This window comes from Ruditapes philippinarum, unplaced genomic scaffold (genome assembly GCF_026571515.1).
Source record: "Ruditapes philippinarum isolate M1 unplaced genomic scaffold, ASM2657151v2 ctg53_1_1_1_1, whole genome shotgun sequence".
NCBI lineage: Eukaryota > Metazoa > Mollusca > Bivalvia > Venerida > Veneridae > Ruditapes > Ruditapes philippinarum.
In genome coordinates, this window is record NW_026855612.1 from 242,038 (window position 1) to 266,932 (window position 24,895).

Here is a 24,895-nt window from a genome sequence, read left to right on the forward strand (position 1 = left end):
CCAAAAATCCCCCATCATTATCGTTAAGTATTAAATAAACATTTGTTTTAAAACTTAAACATCACTTACAATGCTGACAGACTTATGGAATAAGTTTTTCATATGTGTGCAATACTATACAATAATACACAGGCTGGACATCCTGAGCTTGTAGGGACATTTAAAGAAGAAAAGGTTGAATGAAAAGCAAAGCTAATGTACGAATGAACATGAGTACTCCAAAATGAGGCAGGTGATAATCTGTGGAATTTCTGCTCAGAGAAAACTACTTCTTGTTGACTTAATAACTTTGTAACAGTAAAGACTGTTGCTACATGAATTACAATAGTTGCATAACCATTGTCAACTTGGTTTGTTGGCATTAATGGATTTTTTAAGGCTTCAATTACAAATTTCAAAACTGAACAATTGTTTAGTACTTGTCTAAATACTAAATCTGGAACTTTTAAATTCAGTATATTTTCTTCCCTTTGAACTGAATATTATTGTTCAACAAATGAAAGTTGATACTTTAAAAAATCTTGTATTTAGAAAAATGGTTACTATTTTATGTAGCGAGAGATGGACTTTAAGTATAATAAGCCACACCTTTTTAACAAAATCATTTTGAAGAAAACTATGCCTCATGCTAAAGGTCTTTTTATGCAATGAATCTGCAGCAGCCTTTACATATGAGCCGCGTCATGACAAAACCAACATAATGGGTTTGCGACCAGCATGGATCCAGACCAGCCTGCGCATCCGCGCAGTCTGATCAGGATCCATGCTGTTCGCTTACCCTATTACGCTGTTTCCCTATTACAAGTAGAGAAACTGATAGCGAACAGCATGGATCCTGATCAGACTGCGCGGTTTTGTCATGGCGCGGGTCATATGTATTAATGGGATTTTAATTAAAAAATATCTGGTAGTAAGGCTGCATGGTTAACAGTTTAGAATATATTCATATTGCACAGATGTGTAGGCAACCCTGACTCTATGTTAGTTTTTTTTTCATTATCACAGTTTGCAAGTAACTCTTTTCTCCTGTACCTGTACAAAACATATTCTGATAGAAAGTACCATAATTTATTTCTAACCTAATAATATCATATCACAAAAAGACAAAAAAGCAACTTTATCGAAAATAAATCAGCACTTAAATATTGTGACTGGCAAAACGAAACTTTGGCAACATGGTGCAAAACAGTTCCAACTTATCCCTCCGCCTACTGGCAGCAACAGATTCTACCCCTGCAACCAGCATTTGCGACCAGCATGGATCAAGAGCAACCTGTGCATCCGCGCAGTCTGATCAGGATCCATGCAGTTCGCTATCAGTTTCTCTACTTGTAATAGGGTTTGTAAGCGAACAGCATGGATCCTGATCAGACTGCGCGAATGCGCAGGCTGGTCTGGATCCATGCTGGTCGCAAACATATGTTGGTTTTGTCATGACACGGCTCATTTGTGATTTTTTTCAACAGTTTTGCATCAAGCCGTCAAAATCACCATGATCTTTTTTCTTTGCACTGCTTGAAATAAAATGGAAGCAAACAACATTTTGGAAAACATAAATAACATACCAACATTAGTAAAAATCCATTCATAAAATCCCCGGTTGTTTCGGAGAAAAACCGCTGCAAGAGGCATGAAATGTACAGGAAACATTGTGCATAATCTACATGTAAATGCATCATTTTTTCTTGAACCCCTTTTTATTAAAACCATATCATTTCATTTTCGAGAAATTATCATCAAAACTTTTAATATTTCATATACAGGAACATGTTTCTTTTCTGCCATGTTATAATTTCATATCCAAGCAAAATGACCTCAATTCAAACTACCTTACATATTTTCAAAAATGAAATTTGCTACCATTTTATATTACCTAAGGAAAAAGACACATTCAGTTAATCTAATCACTTCTAGGCCTTTTAATACATCATCAGATCTGTCTATAACAACTGCCTCTCTTTAGAAAAGACACACTTTCTAATATCTTAATATCTAATTTTTCAATAACTCTATTTTTCTATGTTGTATACATTAAGTTTTCTTTGTTTTTATAAATCTTTTGTTTGTAGCTATATCCAAGTACATTTTGATAGAGGCTCATAGAGAAGACTGGGCTTGACTAACTATGTTGCCTCTTGAAATAAAGTCTTTATCATCTTTATAATTTTTCTTCTTTATTTATTCCCTTTTTTTTTCAAAAATTGAAAACAGTAGTTGGCAAGGATCCAAAATTAGCAACTTCAACAATGCAGCTACTGGGGCCTGCAAATTGTGTAAGGATTCTAGCAAAAGAGTAGTGGTCTAATAATAAGTTGGTCTATGTACCAACTCATTTCTTGTTTGTTAAATTGTTGTTGTAAATTGTCCATCTATGTACTTGTATAATTATATATCATATTGGAATATTCAATGATTTTTCCCCATTGTCCATTTCCTTCAAATACGAGATATGCAAATTGCTAACCTATACAACAAATAACTATTTCTTTGCAAAAACAATCCAATATCAGTAAAAAAAAAATTTACAAACATAAAATAAAATTCGATTCAGAGACAATAATTTTGAACACATATAATGTTAAATATTACAAAACCATAATTAAACCTTGCCTTTAATGAAAAAATATTAGACTCAAAAAAAGTGCACATTTATGTTTATAATCCAGTATTTCTGTAATTAAGTTCACAAACAGTTTTCATTCAAAAGTTAAGATTTAGAAATTATTGATTTCAATGAAATTTTACATATAGAAAGGTGATCAACATCATTTTAGTCCATTTAAATCTTGATATTTTTAACCTATCACTTTTAACAAATATATCTTTCACTTCATAGAGGCAAGTTTGAACAGTCCAAAACTGATTCAGTTCATATTTAAAATCTAAATGTGTATACTACAATGCCACTTGAATATTTGTTATCAAACACAAAAACTGAGTAACCCTTTCTTTACAGAAATCAAGCATGGAAATGAAACAATGAAAAGAGAGAGTGTTTCAACAATGAAAGATGAAGTGATGCTAACCGTGGCAATCCGGTTTATTACCTGGGGACAACAGGTTCGGGTCAACCTGTCTCCCAGTGTCACTGTTACCTTCCTCTATCTCTACATAGTTTTGAAGATGAGACCACAATGCTGACTTCCCCTGAAATATACAGTAAAATACCACTTTAAAACCATGCCACGAACAGGACCACACCACTTTTACGGCCATTTTTGTGATACAACTGCATCTTGTCATGATAATTATGTATTTTAAGTTTCATGTTTTAAAATGTTTGAATAATGGGCAACATTAAAGATTTTTGCATGACTACAACCCCAATGACCACACTGCAGCCATCATAATACCTCGACTTTTACTTCGAAACAGACCAGCTATTAAAATGACACAGTATTTAATGCACAAGAAGGCATTTGATCAAAGCAAAAATCATAGATATCAGCCCATAAATAAAGCATTTAAAGATATGACAAGCATAACCATAGAATGGCAAAATGTCAAACCATTCAAAAACTTTTGTCAAGTATAAATGTTTAATTTCCATAGCCAGATTTAGACTGGTACACTTTCACCCAAAAAAAACAATACTGATAAAAGATCATATCATGAAATTATCATGAATGGAACAAACCTTCTTAGTTTGAAGACCATGACTCCAGATTCTCTCTAACAGGTCACATAAACTTGCTATCAATGTGTTCTCCTCAACACCTGTAATGTTACCTTCACCATGACCTAATTCTACAGCCTCTTGTCCCATTTTCTCTACCAACATTCGCTTTGTCTGTAATATAATTCATTGAATGAGAATCTTTTTTATATTTGAGGTCTTGCGGGACTACAATTTAATCTATTTCTGGTTCAGTTGAGATCTTCTTGGGGGACAACAATTTGTCTCTGCTTGAGTGTAATGTTAAGACCACCAGCACTTAAAAAAACATGCATAAAGCTTCACTTAATAAATTGCAAGTGTATAGATGTGCAGATCCACAGGGGGGTTGAGGCATCAACATCCCCCACACCCGGATTTGTCAAGTCTTTTATTAAATGTTTCTAACAGAATATAACATCAAGTTTAGATATTTTCATTCTTTTCTAGTGAAAAACATGCAAATATTTGACTTATGTCCCTATTCTGGAAAACTAGTAAAATCCCAAAACTCCTCTGAAATACAATGTATGCATTAATTTTATACCCTTTGTCAAAATTACTTTATTTACCTTGAAGCAAACACAACAAAAGTATTGTTTCATTAAAATATTTTTAACCACTTTTAAAGTAAACAGTTTAATCAACAACAAGTACATTTAATTAAATGGTCTTAGGTAACAGTTGCAACAAATGGACTTAGCTAACAGTTTGATTACATCAAGTGCATATAACTAACAAATGGTCTTAAGTAACAGTATTATCAAGATAATGTGCATGTGAGGAATAAATGGTCTAAGGTTACAGTTCAATCAACATCAAGTGTATATAAGCAATAAATGGACTTAGCTAACAGTAGCTGATAATTTTAATCCACACCAAGTGCATGTAAGCAGCAAATAGTCTTTGCTTATGGTAACAAATGGTCTTAGCTAACAGTTTAATCAACATCAAGAACATTTAAGCAGCAAATGGTCTAAGCTAACAGTTTAATCAACATCAAGGGCATGTAAGCAACAAATGGTCTTTGCTTATGGTAACAACAAATGGTCTTAGCTTACAATTTAATCAACATCAAGTGAATTTAAGCAACAAATGGTCTTAGCTTACAGTATCATCATTATAAAGTGCATGTGAGCAACAACTTGTCTAAGCTTATGGTAGCAACAAATGGTCTTAGCTTATGGTAGCAACAAATGGTGCAACAAATGGTCTTAGCTTACAGTTTAATCAACATCTAGTGCATGTAAGAACTAATGGCCTAAGCTTAAGGTAGCAATTAAAGGACTTAACTGGCAGTTTAAACACATCAATATGTCATGAAATGCCTGACAAAGAACAAATGGACCTGTCAGTATCAGCAGGCAGAAGGGCAGAAAGTGTGCACCTGATATTTAGCTTTACTTTCATTTAATAATTTAAAATATGCAGTTGCATTACAATAATTGAATAAAATCTGACCTATATCTCTTTAATCCAAATTTTTGTGTTGGCTGAAAACCTCCCTTGTAAAAATATCACTGGCATACCAGTGGAATACCAATGGATTACAGAGGAAATCAGGAAAACCACTGGAATTCTAGTGGAATACTTTTTGGAACATAAATTCCAGCTGTATTCCACTGGAAACTTTGGAACTTTTCAGTATGGGGAAAAATGTTGTGTCCTTATATAGTCATACCTTGGTTTTACATTCTTTGAGCAAAGCTTCCACAAATTTCCAGTTGGTTTGAGCCATACCTCCTGCAGCCATTTCCGTCAGTCTCGGCTGTAATGACTTACTTCGCGCCTCTGCCATATATTTCTACAATGATTTATTTATACATCATCTCATTTATATGTTCTAATCGATACATATAACAGTACAACAGTTACTGTGCAAATTTGACTAAAAAAAGAATGGCTTTAAAACATTTATCACTGAAAACTGAACTAAAATTACTTGACACATTATAAATGAAAATATCAAAATAAATTTTGCAACCAAAATGTACAATAATATTGATCCATGTGTGAATATTATGGTCAAAAGCAAGGTGAAAAATGATTATATGGGACAAAAAACACACCATAATGTTTTGCAAAATAGTATTCTAGTAATAAATACCTTATCTATTCATCAATACTTGATGTATAAAATATTTTCATAATTGTAATAAGAAGCTACAACTTTCATTCAAAATTATTAAGAGCTTTGATTATTTACTGAAATCATTCGGGGGTTACATTTAAATGCACAAGATCAGAGAGTTCTACATGCTTATAAAGTCTACTGTAAAATTTGTTTCAATCCTTCAAATCTATCATTCAAAACAAAGGGAGGTAATTTTTTTCAAAATAAATGTATCCTTCAAAATTAATTCAAATCAAAGGGAGGTAATTTTTTCAGAATAAATGTATCTTATCTGAAAACAAAAGGAGGTAATTTTTCAGAATAAATTCATCTTTCAAATTTATAATTCAAATCAAAGGGAGGTAATTTTTTCAGAATAAATGTATCATTCAAAACAAAGGGAGGTAATTTTTTAAGGATAAATGTATCCTTCAAATTTATCATTCAAATCAAAGGGAGGTAATTTTTTAGAATAAATGTATCCTTCAAATTTATCATTCAAATCAAATGGAGGTAATTTTTCAGAATAATGTAACACGATGCAAAGGGCATGTTGAGGATAAGAAGAGATGGTCAAACTGAGAACATGCAATGCAAGTATGCAACTCTAAATTGCTCTTTATACCCTGAGAATTCAACTTAATATCTCTAGAAAAATAGCATTGAAAAATCTCTTGAAATAGCAATTAGAATGTCCAAATATTTCACAAAATCAATAAAGATATATTTCATCATTTGCTCAATCTTCATTTTAAGATATTCTTTATTTCTATAGTGAATCAAGATTATTTTCATTTAATTAAAACATACATATCCATAAAAAGATCAAATTTCTTTAAAGAACTACATTGTATATTAAATATTATTTTATTCAGAAACAATTTTGGTTGTACGTAAATAAAGAAAAATACACGTTTCGGACAAACTAAAATATTTGATGCAAATTTAAAGTGTTCTACAGTATTTAAAACTAGAATAACGATTCACTTTTCTATAAAGTTAAAAATGTCTCTTTTTCAAAAAGAACTGGTATAGCTAATAATTATCAAGCCATTAAAATGGATGCACTGTCTTGCTTTGCCACATATTTGTGCAAAAAGTGAGATATATATACTTTCATGGAGAATGATGCTGAAATACAAGAAAGGCAATGATTTCAGGCTGATATATTGACTGTGCAAGGCAACCTTTTTCTCTGATAATGTAATAATGTAGCTGGCAAAAGATTCAACAATATTGGCAACAAAATTCTACAGCTGAGTCAGACGACCTACTGTTGGCACAAATATTATAGCAGCAGATTTGGGTATCAAAAAAATATAATTAAATAATCCAGTTTTATCAATTCCCGTGAAATTTATTTGAAACCCTTTCTGTGTAAGTTTTTTATGAGCCCTAGAAGCGAAAATAATTGGTCTCTGTTATCAGGATAGAGTTCAGACAAAACCCTGCACGACCTCCCAGGCTTACATAATACTTATTGACTACTGCTTGATTTTTGTACAGTAATTCAAAAATCTCTTCAAAAGGGAAGCAATCCCTTAAATAACATCGATGTACAGAAGTTGTTCACCATGCATTACAGAAAATACTAAAAATAGCATCTTAAAGGGACTCCACTGGGTTTTTTTTATACATAGCAGGACTTGAAATATTTGCCCATTTGATGTAGGGCTCAACCAATACCTTGTGTGCAAATTTTGAGATCATTTTTTTTTTTTAAATGACCAAAAAATGAAAAGCGTTTTTTGCCCAAATCGAGCCATGAATCACACACAAACTCGATATTAATATAATATATACATCTTTATTTTCCTATGCAGTTATTTTTTAATTTAAAGTGTTTCACTTAATCTACGTAAGAATTTCAATTTTTTAGTTTTTTCGGATATGGCATATGGTTTTGCCACCCTTTGCACAGCATTGTAAAATTAACCTGGTATGCCAATATTGTCGAATCTACAACAACAATAGATGAAGGTAAGATAAAAACAACTACAAAAATACTTCAAAATCTCCTGTTAACATATTCTCTTCTTCTGAATCAGAGTCAGACTCGGAGCTCACATCCTCGGGATTGAAACTAAATGTGGCTCTAGTCATCTTTGAAAAATGTATTATATCACCATCAATAAACAAGAAGAAATGTTTCAAGGTCATATATCCTACAAGTCTAAAATATTTCTTTCTACACATCCCTGATTTTATATTACCGAAATTTAAAGCTGATATGAACCAATGGAAATCTCCTCAATTTATGACTTTGTCAACAAAATTAATGTATTAATGAATGTAAATTTGAGCAATTACTGACAAGTATATACCAATAACTAAGAAATTTATTATCACTTAATCATTACTTTTACAAATATATGGAATGTTCAGCTCAAATAATAATGTAGTAACATTTATGTTTTAGTACTTTTCATGGAATTTCTGGATCTAATGGTATTTCTATATTTAGATTAATACAATGGACATGTCCTGCTTTGAATTTGGAACAGTTCAAGAATTTTGACAGCAAGATGCTAAATTTAGAAAGCTAACAGTATAGAGCCTGGTCAGATTGCATGGAAGTGCAGGCTGGCCTGGCTATATACTGCATGGTGGCACAGTCTAATTTTTACCAACAATAGGGCTCTAACAATAAAATGTCTGAATAAAGTCAGTGATGACATAAACTCTTGAAATGATCGTAAATGTGTTCCTCTGATAAGCAGGTGAAAAGCTGACAAAAAGTTGCTCTATCTACATCTAGTTGTAAGATCCTTAAACATTTAAGCTGCCAAATTTATTAAATATACTTGCCAAGCTTCTTTTTTTTTTTTTTTAACTGTCCATTATCAATTTTTGGGATATGAAGATTTAAAGTTGATCAGCCAACAGTATAATAGAGCCTAGTGACAGATGGCATGGATGTACAAGCTGGCCTGGCTCTATACTTGTGGTGTTTGTTGGACTGTTTGTTTCATTTAACGCCTTTTCCCAACAGTATTTCAGTCATATAGGCGGGTAGTTTCCTAACCATCGTTCCTGGAGAGTTACACCAGTATTAGACTACCTTCCTCCGCGCTAAACTACCAAAGCATCTCCCGGGGATCGAACCCACGCCAGAGAGGTAACTGGATTAGAAGTCATCGACTCTAACCCCTTGACCACGGAGGCGGTCCTATACTGGTGGTAAAGGCAAATCAGATCTTACGGCAAAACATCAACAAGCTTGACAAGGTTCGTTTTTGTTTGTTTTTGTATCTGTATGAAACCTTTGAACTAATGGTTCTAAACATAATGTATTCAACATAACTAAAGTGATAAGTTACTTTGTTGTGGGTTCAGATTCATGACCTCATAGTCATACTCCATATTATGGTGATTCAATTTTTAACATAGTAAGTTATTTAATATTAAAGACACATTATGTTCTGACAGAAACTGGAAATGAAGATTCTTCTGCAAGAACCTTGAATCTGTAACTTAAAAGCATTTGTAATAATAAACATTATGAAATAAGATAGTAAAATTTGACATAAATATGAATAAATTCAAGCTTTAGTGAGGGTATTGCCAGATTTATACACTAATCAATTGTAACCAGGGGCACTACCCACCCCCTGGGAAGGAACCAAGGCCATCCAACCCCCTGGAAACTTCCAACCCCCTGGGAAGGAACCACCCACCCCCAGAGATGGGGGATAGCAGAGAAATTGAGCTAATCTTTTTACATTTCATCTGTCCCACCATTGCAGAATTGATAACATGGTTTTGTTTTATTGCTAAAATGGTCGGGGATATGTAAAGATCACATTTTAAGGTTTTAAGTGGGGATTTTAACATCAATGGCAAGGAATTTTAAACCATCTGAACTCTGCAGATGGCAAACAACCAAAATTTAACACCCCACTTCTAAGTAATGGCATCATGGTTACAATTGAATAATGCATTAAGCACAATGCTTTTCAATTTCCCACTGAAATTATTGAAATTCTGTTTCAAGTAAGTGTAAGAACTGTAATCATGGGTATAGAAGTTTATGACAAATTAAAATAATCTCATCATTAGCCTTTATGCTAATGTTATTGCTTTTAACTCAAGGCCTTTGTATATGAAAGGTTAGGTTAATAGTCATGCAGACTCATTTGAAGTCATTAGAATGTGACTTAGCTCCTCTATTGGTAGTTTGTTTCTTTGTCTTTCTTGTTTTTACCTTGTTTTTAAAACATTCATCAGTCATATCCCAGTGGTTGATACACCTAACCAGCTTTTCTGAATAACTGGCCAGTAATTACCAATTTCACTGCAAAAGACCGACTATTAATCCCGCAAGAATTCTGTATCATTGTCGAGGAGAAAATGACCATTAGACTCAGTCTTACATAAATTTTTGTTATGGAGAAATGAAACCTGTCCTCTAAGGATGAAACCAGCAATCAACAGATTACATATCCGATGCTCGCCCTATTGAGCATAGCTGGCGGACATTTAATGTAGATCCTTATTAGTTGACATTATTTTGGATAGAACCACAACTGGTCTATATGCTAGCTATATAGCTTTGACAATGTTTTATTTAATATGACAATGATACTGGAAAGGTGAACTTAAAATTAAATGGTGGTGAAACAACTAAAATGCCCACTCCATAATCTAGCAAATGACCTCTTTAGACTTACTACTTTCTACATTTCTGATATATCAGAAAAAACAAAAATAAAGGGCAGTAATTTGTTATTTGTTACATTTTTTGAAAACATTAATTTAATTCAGTGAAAAAGAATAATGAAAAAGTGCTTTTTAATTTTATTATTATTTTAAAGAAAAACCCCAGAGTTGTAAAATTTACAAAAAAAATCATGGATTTTGTTAGTGTTGCCATGGTTACAGTTCTTTAGAAACAAAAGATAGGATATAGTGGATGCAGGAAACTAAAAACTTACTAGCCAGGTTTGCTTAGCAACAGAACCTTCTAGTGACAACTTAAAGGGAAACAAAATGTCATTCATTAAATAATATGCAAACAACTCAAATATACAGTAACTCAAATAAATACAATAACTAGAAGCAAAACAATATATAAAACCATAAGTAACAACAAAAAAATCACATTAATGTACATGTATATTAAAACAACCATTAATCAGTTAATGATGAAATATAGAATGTAACATAATATGTCAGATTTTGTTAGAAATAAAAAAAACCCAAAAAACAAATGATGCCATATTTCAAAATTACACACAGTGAGGTGGTGTGTGGTTGGAAGACACTAATCGATTCTCATGAACACCACTAAATGTTGGCAGTCAAATTATCTGAATTTTCCGTAAGAAAAATTATGGAGACCAGATGAAATCTAAGTACATAAAAATTCAATGATTATTTGTTTTTAAAATGTTATTTCAATACAGTAATACATAACTTAATAACAAAGTTGGCTATATAACTAAAGCTTAATCTTGAATTCGGATATTTTGCCCTGGAGTACAAGAATGGCCATTTCTCAGTATCTTGACTAAAATTAAAATTTATGCTCTGGATACAAACTATGATTTTTAACTACTATATAAGAATACATGCCAAATACATGTTACTAAAGGAAGTGTAATGTACAATGTATAATTATAAACAACATGATTATCATGCATTTATTGTGTAATAATGATTTCTTCTTCCCAACTGAATTTTTTTTTTCAAAATGTTTCAAGCATAAAAAATGGCAAATAAAATAATGATAATAAAGAGTATTTTTTCACCCATTTGTGGCATGATTCACTTGAAGATTGTGCCCTTCAGCTTTATACGTACCCACTGTTCTTATCTTTAACTTCTTATACCCCTCACCCTCACACCCCTCCCCTTTTTTACATACCCTTTCCCTTTTTTAAATAAAACATTTAATTATTTTCAGAAACGTAAAATGATTTGTAATTCTTTTACATCACACTTCCCAATAACTATAGGAAAACAATTCACCCTGCAACAAAACATGATTTAAATAATGCCTTGGGAACTCCCTAATTCAACATTAAAATATATTCCTAACAATTCCGTACTCTCCTACCTAAGCAATACAAACAATACCTTTTCCAGCAAATTCAGTTCAAATGCTTTTTCATTGGGAAACAATCACATCCTTTGTTTCTCAGACGCCCAAAAAATTTTATAAGACCGAATTTTTGACAGGCTTCAAATGTTTATTTGGTTTTTAAACTTTTTTTCTGATTTTTATACCAATTTTAACACACAGTAACTGTTGGTCCTATCTTGGTGGTTCTTGGTGGTTCACCTACTTGCTTTCCTGGATAACTAACCAGTATAATTACCAATTTCCCTGAACATGGCAAACTACGTATCACACATGATTTCGGTATCAGCTGTACGAGGCAAAAGACTACTATACTCAATGTACAAGATAAAATGTCACAGAGAAATTCCGCCTTGCCCGAAGATCGAACCAGCTGCACTTGGATTACTTATCTAAGCAGGACGGACAAGACTTATAATATAATGGCGTTAATTTATATATGTAAGCAGCGAATAAATATTTGTCAATTAATAAAACTGTTAGTGACAGTCGAATGAGAAACAAATACAAATGTATATTGTTAAAACATTACGGGATGAAACAATGGGATAAGGAGAATGTTATCCAACATAAAAAGCTCCCATCATTCCCTGTGTAAAGCAGGGGAGCCTACCAACTACCCTGTACCCCACTAATACATTCTGTAAACATTACCATGATTAACTTTTCCACTTTCTTCGTACCCGGTTTATTCTTGTTATTCTACATTAAAACGGTTAAACAGTATATGTGTAATAACTGTACTGTGTAAACAAGCTACAATAACCACATTAAATTTTTTTTAAAAATCAATTTTCTAAGATCATGCATATAACAAGAGCTGTCCGTAAGACAGCGCGCTCGACTTTTTTATTGCTTGCCAATAAAAAAAGTTTTTGCAGTAAAAGGCAATACAAGAATCTCTGTATTTTTAAAGTGAACAATGGCCATGAGCATTAAGATATTTAGTGAAGAATTATTTTACTGAATTGTGTGATACCCTTGAACACTGCAGCAAAGTTTGAAATGTTTAAGTCAAAAGAGGGCTGGTAAGAAAGAAAAAAAAACTGAGCTGAGCCTTAAATAAATTTAATAGTATTAAACCCACTTTGAGAGAATAAGGTATTTTTACGTCACTCAGAACACCTTGGTAAATGACATAATAACATAATTTTTCAAGAAATCTATGCCAAGGAAGCAGTATATTTTTGTACAATCAGCATAATATATAGATTTGACTTAAAACAAATCCTTGACAGAGTTACCTTCTCTTGCGTACAGATGGGGGTAATGATGTGAAATAGCATTAAAAGTTTCAAAGCAATATCTCAAAGGGTTAAGGCAATAAGTGGATTTTACCCATATTCAATGTATTTTCTAAGTCAAAAAGGGGCATAATTCTGTCAAAAACCTTGACAGAGTTATGTCCTCTTGTCTGTTGATGAAGGTCGTGATGGTAAACAAGTATGGTCAGTTTCAAAGCAATACCTCCAATGGTTTTGAAATAAAGTGAGGTGGTACAAAAAACTTAACCAAGCTCAATACACTTTCTAAGTCAAAAAAGGGCCATAATTCTGTCAAAAACCTTGACAGAGTTATGTACTCTTGTCTGTAGATGGAGGTTATGATGGTGAACAAGTATGGTAAGTTTCAAAGCCATACTTGTAATACTTCTGAAATAAAGTGGGGTGGTACGAAAAACTTAACCAAGGTGTGACGCCAACGCCGACGCCGACGCCGACGCCGACGCCGGGGCGAGTAGGATAGCTCCCCTTTTCATAGAAAAGTCGAGCTAAAAATGGTCAATTAAAAAAAAATTGAAACTAATTCCATGTAACTGTATTAAACTCAAACCTTTCCAAAAAGGCTAACCAACACCTTAATGAATATTCAATTCAATTCAATTCAAACTGAACTATTTTTGATCATCATGGTTTCATTCACACCTACTGTTTTCATTTTCTTACGTAGCCATGCAAATTTCAAGCTTATATGTTAAAGGTAGTCACTATCGAGCTTCACCTCGGTGCCATGTTTCAGGACAGAAAAATAGCCATATTTCAGTACGGCAAAACAGCCATATTTCAGGACGACAAAATAGCCATATTTCACGACGGTAAATGGCCAATCTGGGTAGCACCACTAAATATCAGTCAGTTGCACAACTTACAGAGATAAGAATCAATCAACATCTCAGGCAGGATTTTAATGCACAGAGGTGAGAAGCAATTGACAAGAATTAAAATTATACCCAGTAACCCTTAAAACTGCTGAATTTCTAAAAATGGATTTGTCCACTTTCTATTTAGAAACAGTCCAATATAAATTATAGGAATTATCATTATGAAGTTTAAAAGTTGGTAAGCTAAAGAGTATAAAGCCTGGTCAGACTGGACAGAGGCTCAGACTGGCCTGGCTCTTTGCTGTTAGCACCGACTTTGAAGATCTGGTTCAGCAATTTATGGGTTAAGATTCAAAACATATATAATGTTGTAAATAATGTAAAACAGTTATTTTTATACTCATTTTCAGTGACACTATAATCTAGACAATATTTAAAGCCAAATGAAACAGCTAACTACATATATACACAATAAACAGAAACACACGGCTGAAGTCCCTTCTACATATCTTACTATCTATAGCGGAGCCTAAGTTGCAGAGAAAACTAAAATGTACTTTAAATTTTAACTGCTATAATGTTTTATTAACTTTTAGAGAATAAATTTTAATGTCAAATATTGATAAAACAAATATACGGCAAATAAATAGTAATAATAAATTTGCACTAACTTCATGTTCTCAATAGCTGTTTTCCTACACTGCTGACTTTTTAATTCTGAACTTTTTGTTAAATTTATCAATGTAAATGTTTTTATTTTTTAAAAATAACAAGATCATACAACCAAAAATTGGAAGGGAAAATTTCTGACCACAAATTAATATCAAAACAACAAAAGACAGCTGCCTTTCTTCTGAATTTTCATTAAAAAAATCTACCGAACCAAAGGTTATTCTAAACTAAAGCCCTGTGTCACTCAAATACGCCAACGATACATCCATAGCACATTATGACCACACGATACATAATACACAACGTTTACTGGCAAACGTCAAGACTCTCACCTCTCTTTGTCGTGAGTTGAGCTTCAAATGTTCCGACTGTTGTAATAGTCGGTCCTTTCTTCTCCATTTGGCACTGTCTTTCATCTTTGGCCTAAAATAAATAATTTTGCTTTAAACGTCTAGTCTAGCCCTAACCCTTACCCTCACTTGGCTAGATTAAGTTGCGGGAAGTGGGCTAAGAGTACATGTTGAAAGAGTATCGATGCTTTTCTCTTAACATGTATTTCCTCCCCTCGTCACCATTTTGAGAGTCGTTGATATTGCATCACATGCTCATGATAAATACATACATATGAATATCTTTTGCAATTCATGTCAGATTATAGATACTTTTTGATATTAGCACAATAATTATTTTTTTGTTCACATAATAAGGAAATTCACAACTCACCTAGGTTATCTGTTTCTTCATTTTTTCTTCATATTTTATATATATCAAAAATAAAACTTTATTCATCTAGTTTTAATTTCCCTTTTTTTCAGTCACACCAATATAATACATGTCACATGGTGACTTTTCAACTTCACTGCCATATTTTAAACACAATTGAGAACCTGAGTAGAACCACCAACTTTTCATATGCCAGCTGGACAGCATCCTAAAATTTAAGAATCAGAAGTTCCTGGCAAAATCCACTTTAATTTTAAGAATTAACACTGATATTATGATTATTAAAACAACATTATGTTACATACTTTAAATTGGCTTCTGAGTTGAGTATATTTTTGTCTAGTATTGGGAAGAAACCAAGCTCAATATTTGGTGGATCAGGACTCCCCTCTGGCAACTGTGGTTTCTTGGCTATATGATCTATGTATGAGGATCTTTTCTCTATCAGAATCTCTGAAAATACCAACAAAAAATTCATTAACTGAAATTGTATGATTATAATCCTATGATACATTATATTGGACTGGCCATTGTTAATATGCCCTCCTGTAAATATTAGACTGTTGAATGTTTATTTTCCCCTGTTGTGAAAGATATTGGGCTGTCAAATGTTTACCTGTCCTTGTTGTAAAAGATATAGGGCTGTCCATTGTTAATCTGCCCCTATTGTAAATATTGGACCATTGTTAATCTGGCCCTGATACATCAATATGATGAAATACAGAACTGTACAGTATAGTTTCTGGACAGATATCTATTCCAATGTTAGCTGACTCACCTGTAAAATTAAAATGCAATAACAATGAAATTTTTCATCCGCTTTGATCATTTAGTAAATTGTAATTTCATTGATATCCCATTATGTGTACATTTTATAGATTTTACAAAGCAAAAATAGATTAATAAGTTATAAAAATGCTATTTCACACTTGACAAAAGACATAAAGATTGACAATCTAATGGCTAAGAAAGAAAAGAAAATTACAAGAACAAATTTTCAACATGTTCGCTTACCAGAGTCTTTTATTCTTGAGCAATGAACATAGATATGAGATCTAGGCGCAGAAATATCTAAACCTTCTCGCAGTGACTTTACGCGGCTATGAAACACTTTCAGATTTAACTCCGACTCTTCCCAATTGGACAGGATCTTATTATCAATTAAGGTAGCAAACATCTGTGTCTCTAGAAACGGACTAAGAAAAGGCAAGTAAGTTTCAGGTTGATCACTGAGGAAAGACGCTTTATCAAAATTCTGCATCGACTCACGGTTACTCAACCAAGAGTCCATATCCTGTGAATTTAGTATCACAAATTCTTCATACCAACAAAACATCTGTACAAATCTGTTTAAAAATATTTCTCGAATCGAGTTATTAAACTTTAATTCTTCTAATTCTCGACTTGGCATCGATGCCAAGTCCTGAAACTTCTCTTTCGTCGTCTCCTCTTTGGCAATCTTCGTTGTTTGTTCTGAATCGTAATTCTGAAAATCTTTATTCCAAACTCCAGTTTTCTTCGCTATTGCCGATATCTTTGACCACGCTTCACTCTGCTGTAAGATTTCCATTTTTTCGAGACCAGGCGAACTCTGCGCCTTTTTCAGAACCGGTTCAGACGCAACACTAGTAAATTTATTACTAAGAGGTTTCCGTTTAGGACTAGAAATCACACTGTCAATGAATGTCTCTTTAAGCATTCGTTCTTTACTACTAACAATAGCCTGATAAAGTTCTTCTTTCAACTCCTGCTCAAAGGGAAATGAGGGCAGATCTTCAGGCACTTGTACGCTGTTGTTGTCAATATCAACAAAACACAAGTTTGCCTGAAAAAGAAACAATTAAAATGCTGTTTAAACACATATTGACTAAAATAAGAATATAGAAAAGTTTATCTGAACACAAAATAATTTCTAAACAGGGCAATTTTGTTTGTTTGTTTCTTATTTCATGTCAATTAAAATCCAAACATGACACTTTTCGTTTCCAATTTTAAATTTTTACAGATTCTATTTAGGCAAAGTTGCTTTTTTGAAAATAAATTTTATATGATTATTTCAATGCACATAACCATTATTGATGCATTTTGAGTTCTGAAAAAAAAAAATCATGTCACTACTCTTCAACATGTTCAAATCACTAGGCCCATTTAAAAACTGCCTCAAATTTTAGGAAACTGTTAACATTATCCAAAAAACAAGTACACATAGTCTTCCAGTCACTTAGACAAACATGATCTTATGTTCTGTGAAACAGCAATTGCTATGCTGTTTAGATGTTAGTAGGAATCCTAACTCGCTAAATGTTATGACGAAAGTATTTTGTAAGCCTATAATATTTTATCATAAAACATACAGAGTTGATGACAAACAGAAATATCAGCAAAACCCATGGATGCTTTCACAAAATACAGCCTCTAATAAGTGAAAGTAAATATTTTTCTATTTTTAGCCTAAATGACCTTGACGTAAACCTAAAGTCACAAAAAACAAGATGTTTTTTAACATTATCTGCTAATCAAATAATTATCTATGGCATCAGTCAAAAAGTGAAGGTGCTATGAGGGAAAAAGTTGAATGTGACATACGGACAAAAGTGCTAATAATTTGCTCCCCTACATAATTTTAGGGAGTAAATAAATACTTGCTAATGACACTACACAAACATTCATACTTCATTAGGAAGTTGTGGCTTAGAGGTATCTTCCTCCGCATGATGTAAGCCCATTATATACGGTACAGGCGCGTCCAGAAAATGTTGTAACGATGCTGGCAAGATTGGAACATACACATGTTGCCATGTGAACGGGAATATCAGCTCATTTATACTCTCTGCCACCAACATCAAACGATGGTAATCTGTAAACAATCAAAACATTTATGATAACAAGAAGCGCCGCAATGCGACGAAAACCAGGTTTTCAACGACCATGTTTTGATGTGACAGAAATCAATAGGTCAAAGTGCACTTAAGTTATTGAGTAGAAGCTGAAAATTCTATTGTAAGCAAATGACCTTGAACTTGCTCCCAGATATCTAAGTGGCAATCCAAAGCTGCCACTCAGCAATTTTGGTGTCAAAAGGTCAAAGCAAACTCAAGTTATAACATGAAAACTAAATACATTAACCTTGATCACAGACACCTGGGTAGCAATCCCAAGCTGCCTCTTGATATAAGCTACCCATTCATAAAGTTTGGTGTCAATAGGCCAAAGCAAACTCAAGTTATTGAGCGGAAACTGAATTTCTATTTTTAGTAACAGTGACCTTGACCTTAATCACAGACACCTGGGTAGCAATCCCAAGCTGCCTCTTAATATAAGCTACCAAAACACCAAGTTTGGTGTCAATAGGCCAAAGCAAACTCAAGTTATTGAGCGGAAACTGAATTTCTATTTTCAGTAACAGTGACCTTGACCTTGATCACAGACACCTGGGTAGCAATCCCAAGCTACCCCTTGATATAAGCTACCCATTCATCAAGTTTGGTGTCAATAGGCCAAAGCAAACTCAAGTTATTGAGCAGAAACTGTATTTCTATTTTTAGTAACAGTGACCTTGACCTTGATCACAGACATCTGGGTAGCAATCCCAAGCTGCCTCTTGATATAAGCTATCCATACACCAAGTTTGGTGTCAATAGGTCAAAGCAAACTCAAGTTATTGAGCAGAAACTGAATTTCTATTTTTAGTAACAGTGACCTTGACCTTGATCACAGACATCTGGGTAGCAATCCCAAGCTGCCTCTTGATATAAGGTATCCATACACCAAGTTTGGTGTCAATAGGTCAAAGCAAACTCAAGTTATTGAGCGGAAACTGAATTTCTATTTTTAGTAACAGTGACCTTGACCTTGGTCACAGACACCTGGGTAGCAATCCCAAGCTGCCTCTTGATATAAGCTATCCATACACCAAGTTTGGTGTCAATAGGCCAAAGCAAACTCAAGTTATGGAGCGGAAACTGAATTTCTATTTTTAGTAACAGTGACCTTGACCTTGATCACAGACATCTGGGTAGCAATCCCAAGCTTCGTCTTGATATAAGCTATCCATACATCAAGTTTGGTGTCAATAGGTCAAAGCAAACTCAAGTTATTGAGCAGAAACTGTATTTCTATTTTAAGTAACAGTGACCTTGACCTTGATCACAGACACCTGGGTAGCAATCCCAAGCTGCGTCTTGATATAAGCTATCCATACACCAAGTTTGGTGTCAATAGGTCAAAGCAAACTCAAGTTATTGAGCGGAAACTGAATTTCTATTTTTAGTAACAGTGACCGTGACCTTGATCACAGACACCTGGGTAGCAATCCCAAGCTGCCTCTTGATATAAGCTATACGTACACCAAGTTTGGTGTCAATAGGCCAAAGCAAACTCAAGTTATTGAGCGGAAACTGAATTTCTATTTTTAGTAACAGTGACCTTGATCACAGACACCTGGATAGCAATCCCAAGCTGCCTCTTGATATAAGCTACCTACACACCAAGTTTTGGTGTCAATAGGTCAAAGCAAACTCAAGTTATTGAGCGGAAACCAAAAGTTGACGCCTGCCCGCCCGCCCGCCCGCCCGCCGACTTCGGCATATACAATAACCCGGTTTTCGTTGAAAACCTGGTTAAAAATATGGCATATTGGTTAAGATTCAAAACATGATTTTCTTTAACCAACTGTACATGTATTAAGCAAATGGACAGTAACTTTCTGTCCGGGACTAAGTCCTGCCTGGCATTGATTTTGGGACTATCCATTCTCAATTTTGGTGATGTAAAGTTTAAGATGAAAATTTCGGTCAGCCAGCAGCATAGAGCATGGTCAGTCTGTACAAATATGCAGGCTGGCCTGGTTCTATACTAGTGGCAAAGGCTAATAACTTCTGGTTTCAAAAGGTTATAGGTTAACTACATGTAGATAGAACAATAGAATATGAAGTCCATGCCTACTCATTCTCATAATTGGTTTAAACATATTGATTTATAGTGTTTGCCAGGTGAATAACGGTCCAAGATATTGAAAGTACACTTAAGAAACAAAACAAATTGGGCACTGAGCTTTTGTTTCGCTTTTTTATTACGCGAAGATTTTATTTTATTTGGGTAAATTGGTCAAAATTATTGGGTAATTATGCAGATACGCTGCTTATCTGTAGCTCTGATCAATCACTTTTGAGTCCGCTTCCTAGAACCAACCAGTTCTGGTGTCATATGAAGAAACATGGTCGTAACCCAAGTAGGGCTCGAACCCATGAACTCTGGGTTGAGAGTCAGACATCTTAACCACTAGGCCATAGCTCCCCTCACATAATTACCCATAAGACATCAAAATCTGTTGAACTACAAATGACATGTTCTTAATTCAAGGCAGTATAAATCAAGTATATAAATTTATTGCAGTTAACGAACAAAAACAAAATAGTACCTGATGAGTAAAGGAGTATCTGGTGCTCAAGTAGAACGCTGGCGAACAGTTGCACCAGATGATCCAGACCTAATAACCGAACCAGATCCCAAAGTGAGAAATCAAACAATGGTAACTCACCGGTGCCTGAAATATACAAAACAACATTTGAGCCGTGCAAAACCATTATTATGGGTTTGCGACCAGCATGGATCCAGACAAGCCTGCGCATTCGTGCAGTCTGATCAGGATCCATGCTGTTCGCTATCACTTTCCCTACTTGTTATAGGGTTTGTAAGCAAACAGCATGGATCCTGATCAGACTGCACGGATGCACAGGCTGGTCTGGATCCATGCTGGTCGCAAACCCACTATGTTGGTTTTGTCGTGACGCGGCTCAAATTTTTACATTTCATGGTCATTTATATTGTTTCCTTTTTTCCTGATAATCTATAAATTTACAGATACATAATCATAATCACTTTCAAATCTTAATACTGTTAAAAAACACCACTTGATGTTCCCTGTAGTTGCATTGACAATTTTTAGCTTAAAGCATGGCATTGCTATTAAGAAATGTAGGAAATCTATTTTTAGCCTTTGTAACCTTGATCTTGTACATCCACTTAATGAAATAAAAAAAAAATTCAAAACAGTTTTGCATACTCCTGATATTAGAAATAGGACTTCAATGAAAACTTAACAAAAGCAATAGTTTCTTAAATTTGTTATTTCAAAACAAACTATCTTTAAAATTTGAATACTTTTAAATCGCAAGGTATTGCTTTCTGTCTACCAGTACTAAGTCTTTTATGAAACCTGATCGTATTTCTTTCTACTTGTTTTGCCTATGTTACTTGAATGTCACCAAGAACCAAACTGTATTCTCTGACTATATTTTATGTCTTTGTTATTTGTATGTCATCATGAATATCACCAAAAACCTGATATGTTAAGCCCCGGTCACATATTCACGGATAATGCCACGGAAGAGCTACGGTCTAATCGTTCACGGATTACTACGGAAATGTGAAATGTAAGGTTCCAGTACGGACACACAACGGGTATGAGTACGGAGTCCGACGGATTTTCCACCAAAAGCACCCGGAGAGACACGGATTGTAACAGACAATCACGGTTTGATACGGAATGACACGAATCAGGACGGACGCACTACGGATACACTACGGTCTGCTACGGTATAAGCACGGGTTAGTACGAATAAGTACGGTCTGATACGGGAGAAGAACGAATTGCCACGGATCTATACGGACCTAATACATCCGTCCACAACCTCTTGCATGCTCATTTTCAAAATGCCTCACAAGAAAAAACACCTAAGAAAACGAATTTGCAGATTCAAATGATTTTGTCGAAGAGGGATTCGGCCTAATCGCGTCCGACCCCCCGAGACACATCAAGATCCGAATAAAGTGAAATTTTCTTGAAGGACGCAGGATCCTCAACAAGTTTGGCCATGAGAGCCTCATACTAAACATGAAGGGGTCTTCGGAAAAGCCCATTTCTAGTCCACCATCTCCTCTGTTCTTCTCTTACCTGATTACATATTGACTAGTAATCATTAAATGAAAAAATGTTGATCTATACTGCTTCCTTCTCCTTTTAATTTAAAAAGTTTGCTGTTTATTTTAGAAATTACATTAATTATCGTGAATGTTTATGTTTAAAAAAATATGTAAAAAGATTGTTAATTAATTTTATTATCACTCAAGGGCCAGCGTCAGAGGCTTATGAGACACTTCGTTTTATTGTACATATTTAAACTCCAATATCAACGATCCAAATGTTTGTAATAATAAACATTAAAATGTTATTCTATTCTAAATAAATTGTATACGTATTAATAATTTTACCTCTGGTGCATGCCATCCAACACCGGAAACCACTACCCGCATTTGAGCCCATTTCAATATAAAGTTGCAGCCAGTAAATGGCAATTTCATTTATTGAATAGTGTTCTGTTTTTAACAAAGAAAGGTAAGTATTTTACCCTTGGAAAAAGGGAACAAATGAACTTAATTCCCATTAAAAACTTAAAACAGTGTGGACTGTACCAATTTCCGTCCGTTTCGTGTTGCACCGCAATAAACCGTATAAGACCGTGCTAATCCCTGTCTCTTTCCGTAGTACAACGTAAATTACGATCGTGGCTTTTTCCGTACAAGCCGTATTAATCCGTATTTAAAACCGTACTTTTTAAACGTAGGTTAAACCAACAAAATACCGTAGTTTTTCCCGTACCCAAAAACCATGGAAATCCTTAACAAGTTTGGGCTACGAAATCAGTACGGACTAGTACGGTTTCCGTACGGACCAGTACGTAATCATTAATGGTTACATAACGTGACTAGCAGGGATTACGCTAACGGTTGATTTTTCCGTAAGCAAATTTTTGTGGCATGTTCAAAAATTGTCAAGGAATCGCTAACGGATATACAAAGGACTACTAACGATTGATTACGGTTACAATACGGAAGAGCTACTGACTGGTACGGGTAGCTACGGATGATGCCGGAATTATTCCGTGGCTCTTCCGTGGGCGTATTCCGTGAATATGTGACCGGGGTATTACTTGAATGTAACCCACAACCTGACTGTATTATCTGACTATAGTCTATATCTATTTTACCTGACTGACAAACAAACTGATTGTATGTATGTTTATATTTCATAATATCACTTTAAATGTCACCAAGTTTGTGACAAAGTTAAGGTCTCTGCACCATAGTCAGTTCTTTCAGGGACTCCACTAAGGTTTTAAGACATGATAGGATTAAAAATAATTTTTCAAGATAAATGTTCCATTTGTTGTAGGTTTTGATCAGTAATTTTCAAAATTTTGTGCAAAATTTCAGATCAATTCGCTCACTCTGTTTTCCAACATAGTTATTCTGTGATAAATAACCTAAACTTGAAATATGTTACATTGTTTTTCATTCAAATTGGGCTTAGAATTTTAAATTTATTTCTGAATCAGTATCATTTCTTTATTATCTTTTAATATCTTGTGCATCCCAACACATTTATGTAAAAAATTCAAATTTTATGTTTATAGGCTTTTGGACCTCAGTGGAGTTCCTTTAAGTAATATATACAACAGTCGCACATAAAATGGCCATTCATTAAACACAGACCTAGACTAATATCAATAAAAGTACATAAAAAACCAAAAAAAAACTACTCTTGAACTTTAAAAAAATTTTAAAAACCCCCTACCTAAAAAAAAGTTTCACCAACAAAAAAAACAATAAAATTTTTATAAAAGGATGTTTTTAATTTAAAAATAGCACCCTAAAACCCGAAAAAAGTTTAAAAAATTTAAAAGAAACCTCCAAATTTAAAAAAAAAACAAAAAAGGTTTTCAAATTTCAAAAAGCCCCAATAAATTTTCATAAAGGGTTTGCCTTTTTTAAAATGAAATTAAAATAAGATACATTTTGTAACATTAAAAAATTTTGTAGGACAAAAAAAAAATTTCTTCCCCTCCTTTTTTAAAAGTCAAAAAATTTTTAAAATGTTAAGGGTTTTACTAAAGCTAATTGTCAATTTTTAAACTATCCACCAAACCTGGCAGTTTTTAGGGAAAATAATTCATAATTTGTTCATTTGTGTATAGGCTCATATTTATATTTTCCTCTGAATCCTTTATTATCTCTATAGATGTACACATAATTATACATGTTAAACCAACCTAAATAACAAACAAAATACAAATTTCATACAGAAAACTATATTACAATGCTGTTGTTGTTTTTTTAAACTTTAACATAAAGTTCAATATAGTCATTAATAATTCTCATATGACCCAAGTTTCTTCATCATTTGCATAATTGTACATGTCAGAGCTCTGTGTATAGTCATAATAATAGTAATATAAATGTCATAGTGATGGATGATACAGATCAAAACATCTCTACAAACTACAAAGTACACTAACAGTATAGCATTTACATACTCTTTTTTTTATTAACTTAGTTTCGTACAATTTATAGCTTTATAAGTTTATGTACCATTGTCATAGTATCTTTTGACAACTGGCAATTTTCCTGCCTTTTTTCATAAAAAAGACCCCCTAATGTTTTAGGATCAAATGCAATACAGCTGTATCATCCATTACTTAGGATAATAAT

At 33.6% G+C, this 24,895-nt stretch overlaps 1 protein-coding gene across 12 annotated transcripts in view; it reads right to left on the reverse strand.

Annotated features, from left to right (window-relative positions):
* Nucleotides 1-24,895, reverse strand: part of LOC132743886 (DENN domain-containing protein 5B-like) — a 54,642-nt gene that overhangs the window by 18,671 nt on the left and 11,076 nt on the right. For 5 of the 12 annotated variants that reach the window (XR_009627629.1, XM_060732465.1, XM_060732469.1 and 2 more), the window contains 10 exons: nucleotides 20,766-20,891; nucleotides 18,019-18,203; nucleotides 16,361-17,171; nucleotides 15,652-15,799; nucleotides 14,956-15,046; nucleotides 10,703-10,741; nucleotides 7,776-7,871; nucleotides 5,337-5,459; nucleotides 3,638-3,790; nucleotides 3,027-3,147 (listed from right to left, as the gene is read on the reverse strand). Coding sequence is in view for 11 of the 12 variants with exons in the window: in XM_060732465.1 (XP_060588448.1) it covers nucleotides 3,027-3,147; nucleotides 3,638-3,790; nucleotides 5,337-5,459; nucleotides 7,776-7,871; nucleotides 10,703-10,741; nucleotides 14,956-15,046; nucleotides 15,652-15,799; nucleotides 16,361-17,171; nucleotides 18,019-18,203; nucleotides 20,766-20,891 (1,893 nt within the window). In the remaining variant the exon portion in view is untranslated. Of the gene's footprint in view, nucleotides 1-3,026; nucleotides 3,148-3,637; nucleotides 3,791-5,336; nucleotides 5,460-7,775; nucleotides 7,872-10,702; nucleotides 10,742-12,504; nucleotides 12,553-14,955; nucleotides 15,047-15,651; nucleotides 15,800-16,360; nucleotides 17,172-18,018; nucleotides 18,204-20,765; nucleotides 20,892-24,895 lie in introns of all 12 variants that reach the window. The other 7 variants (XM_060732472.1, XM_060732466.1, XM_060732467.1 and 4 more) reach the window with 6 other exon arrangements.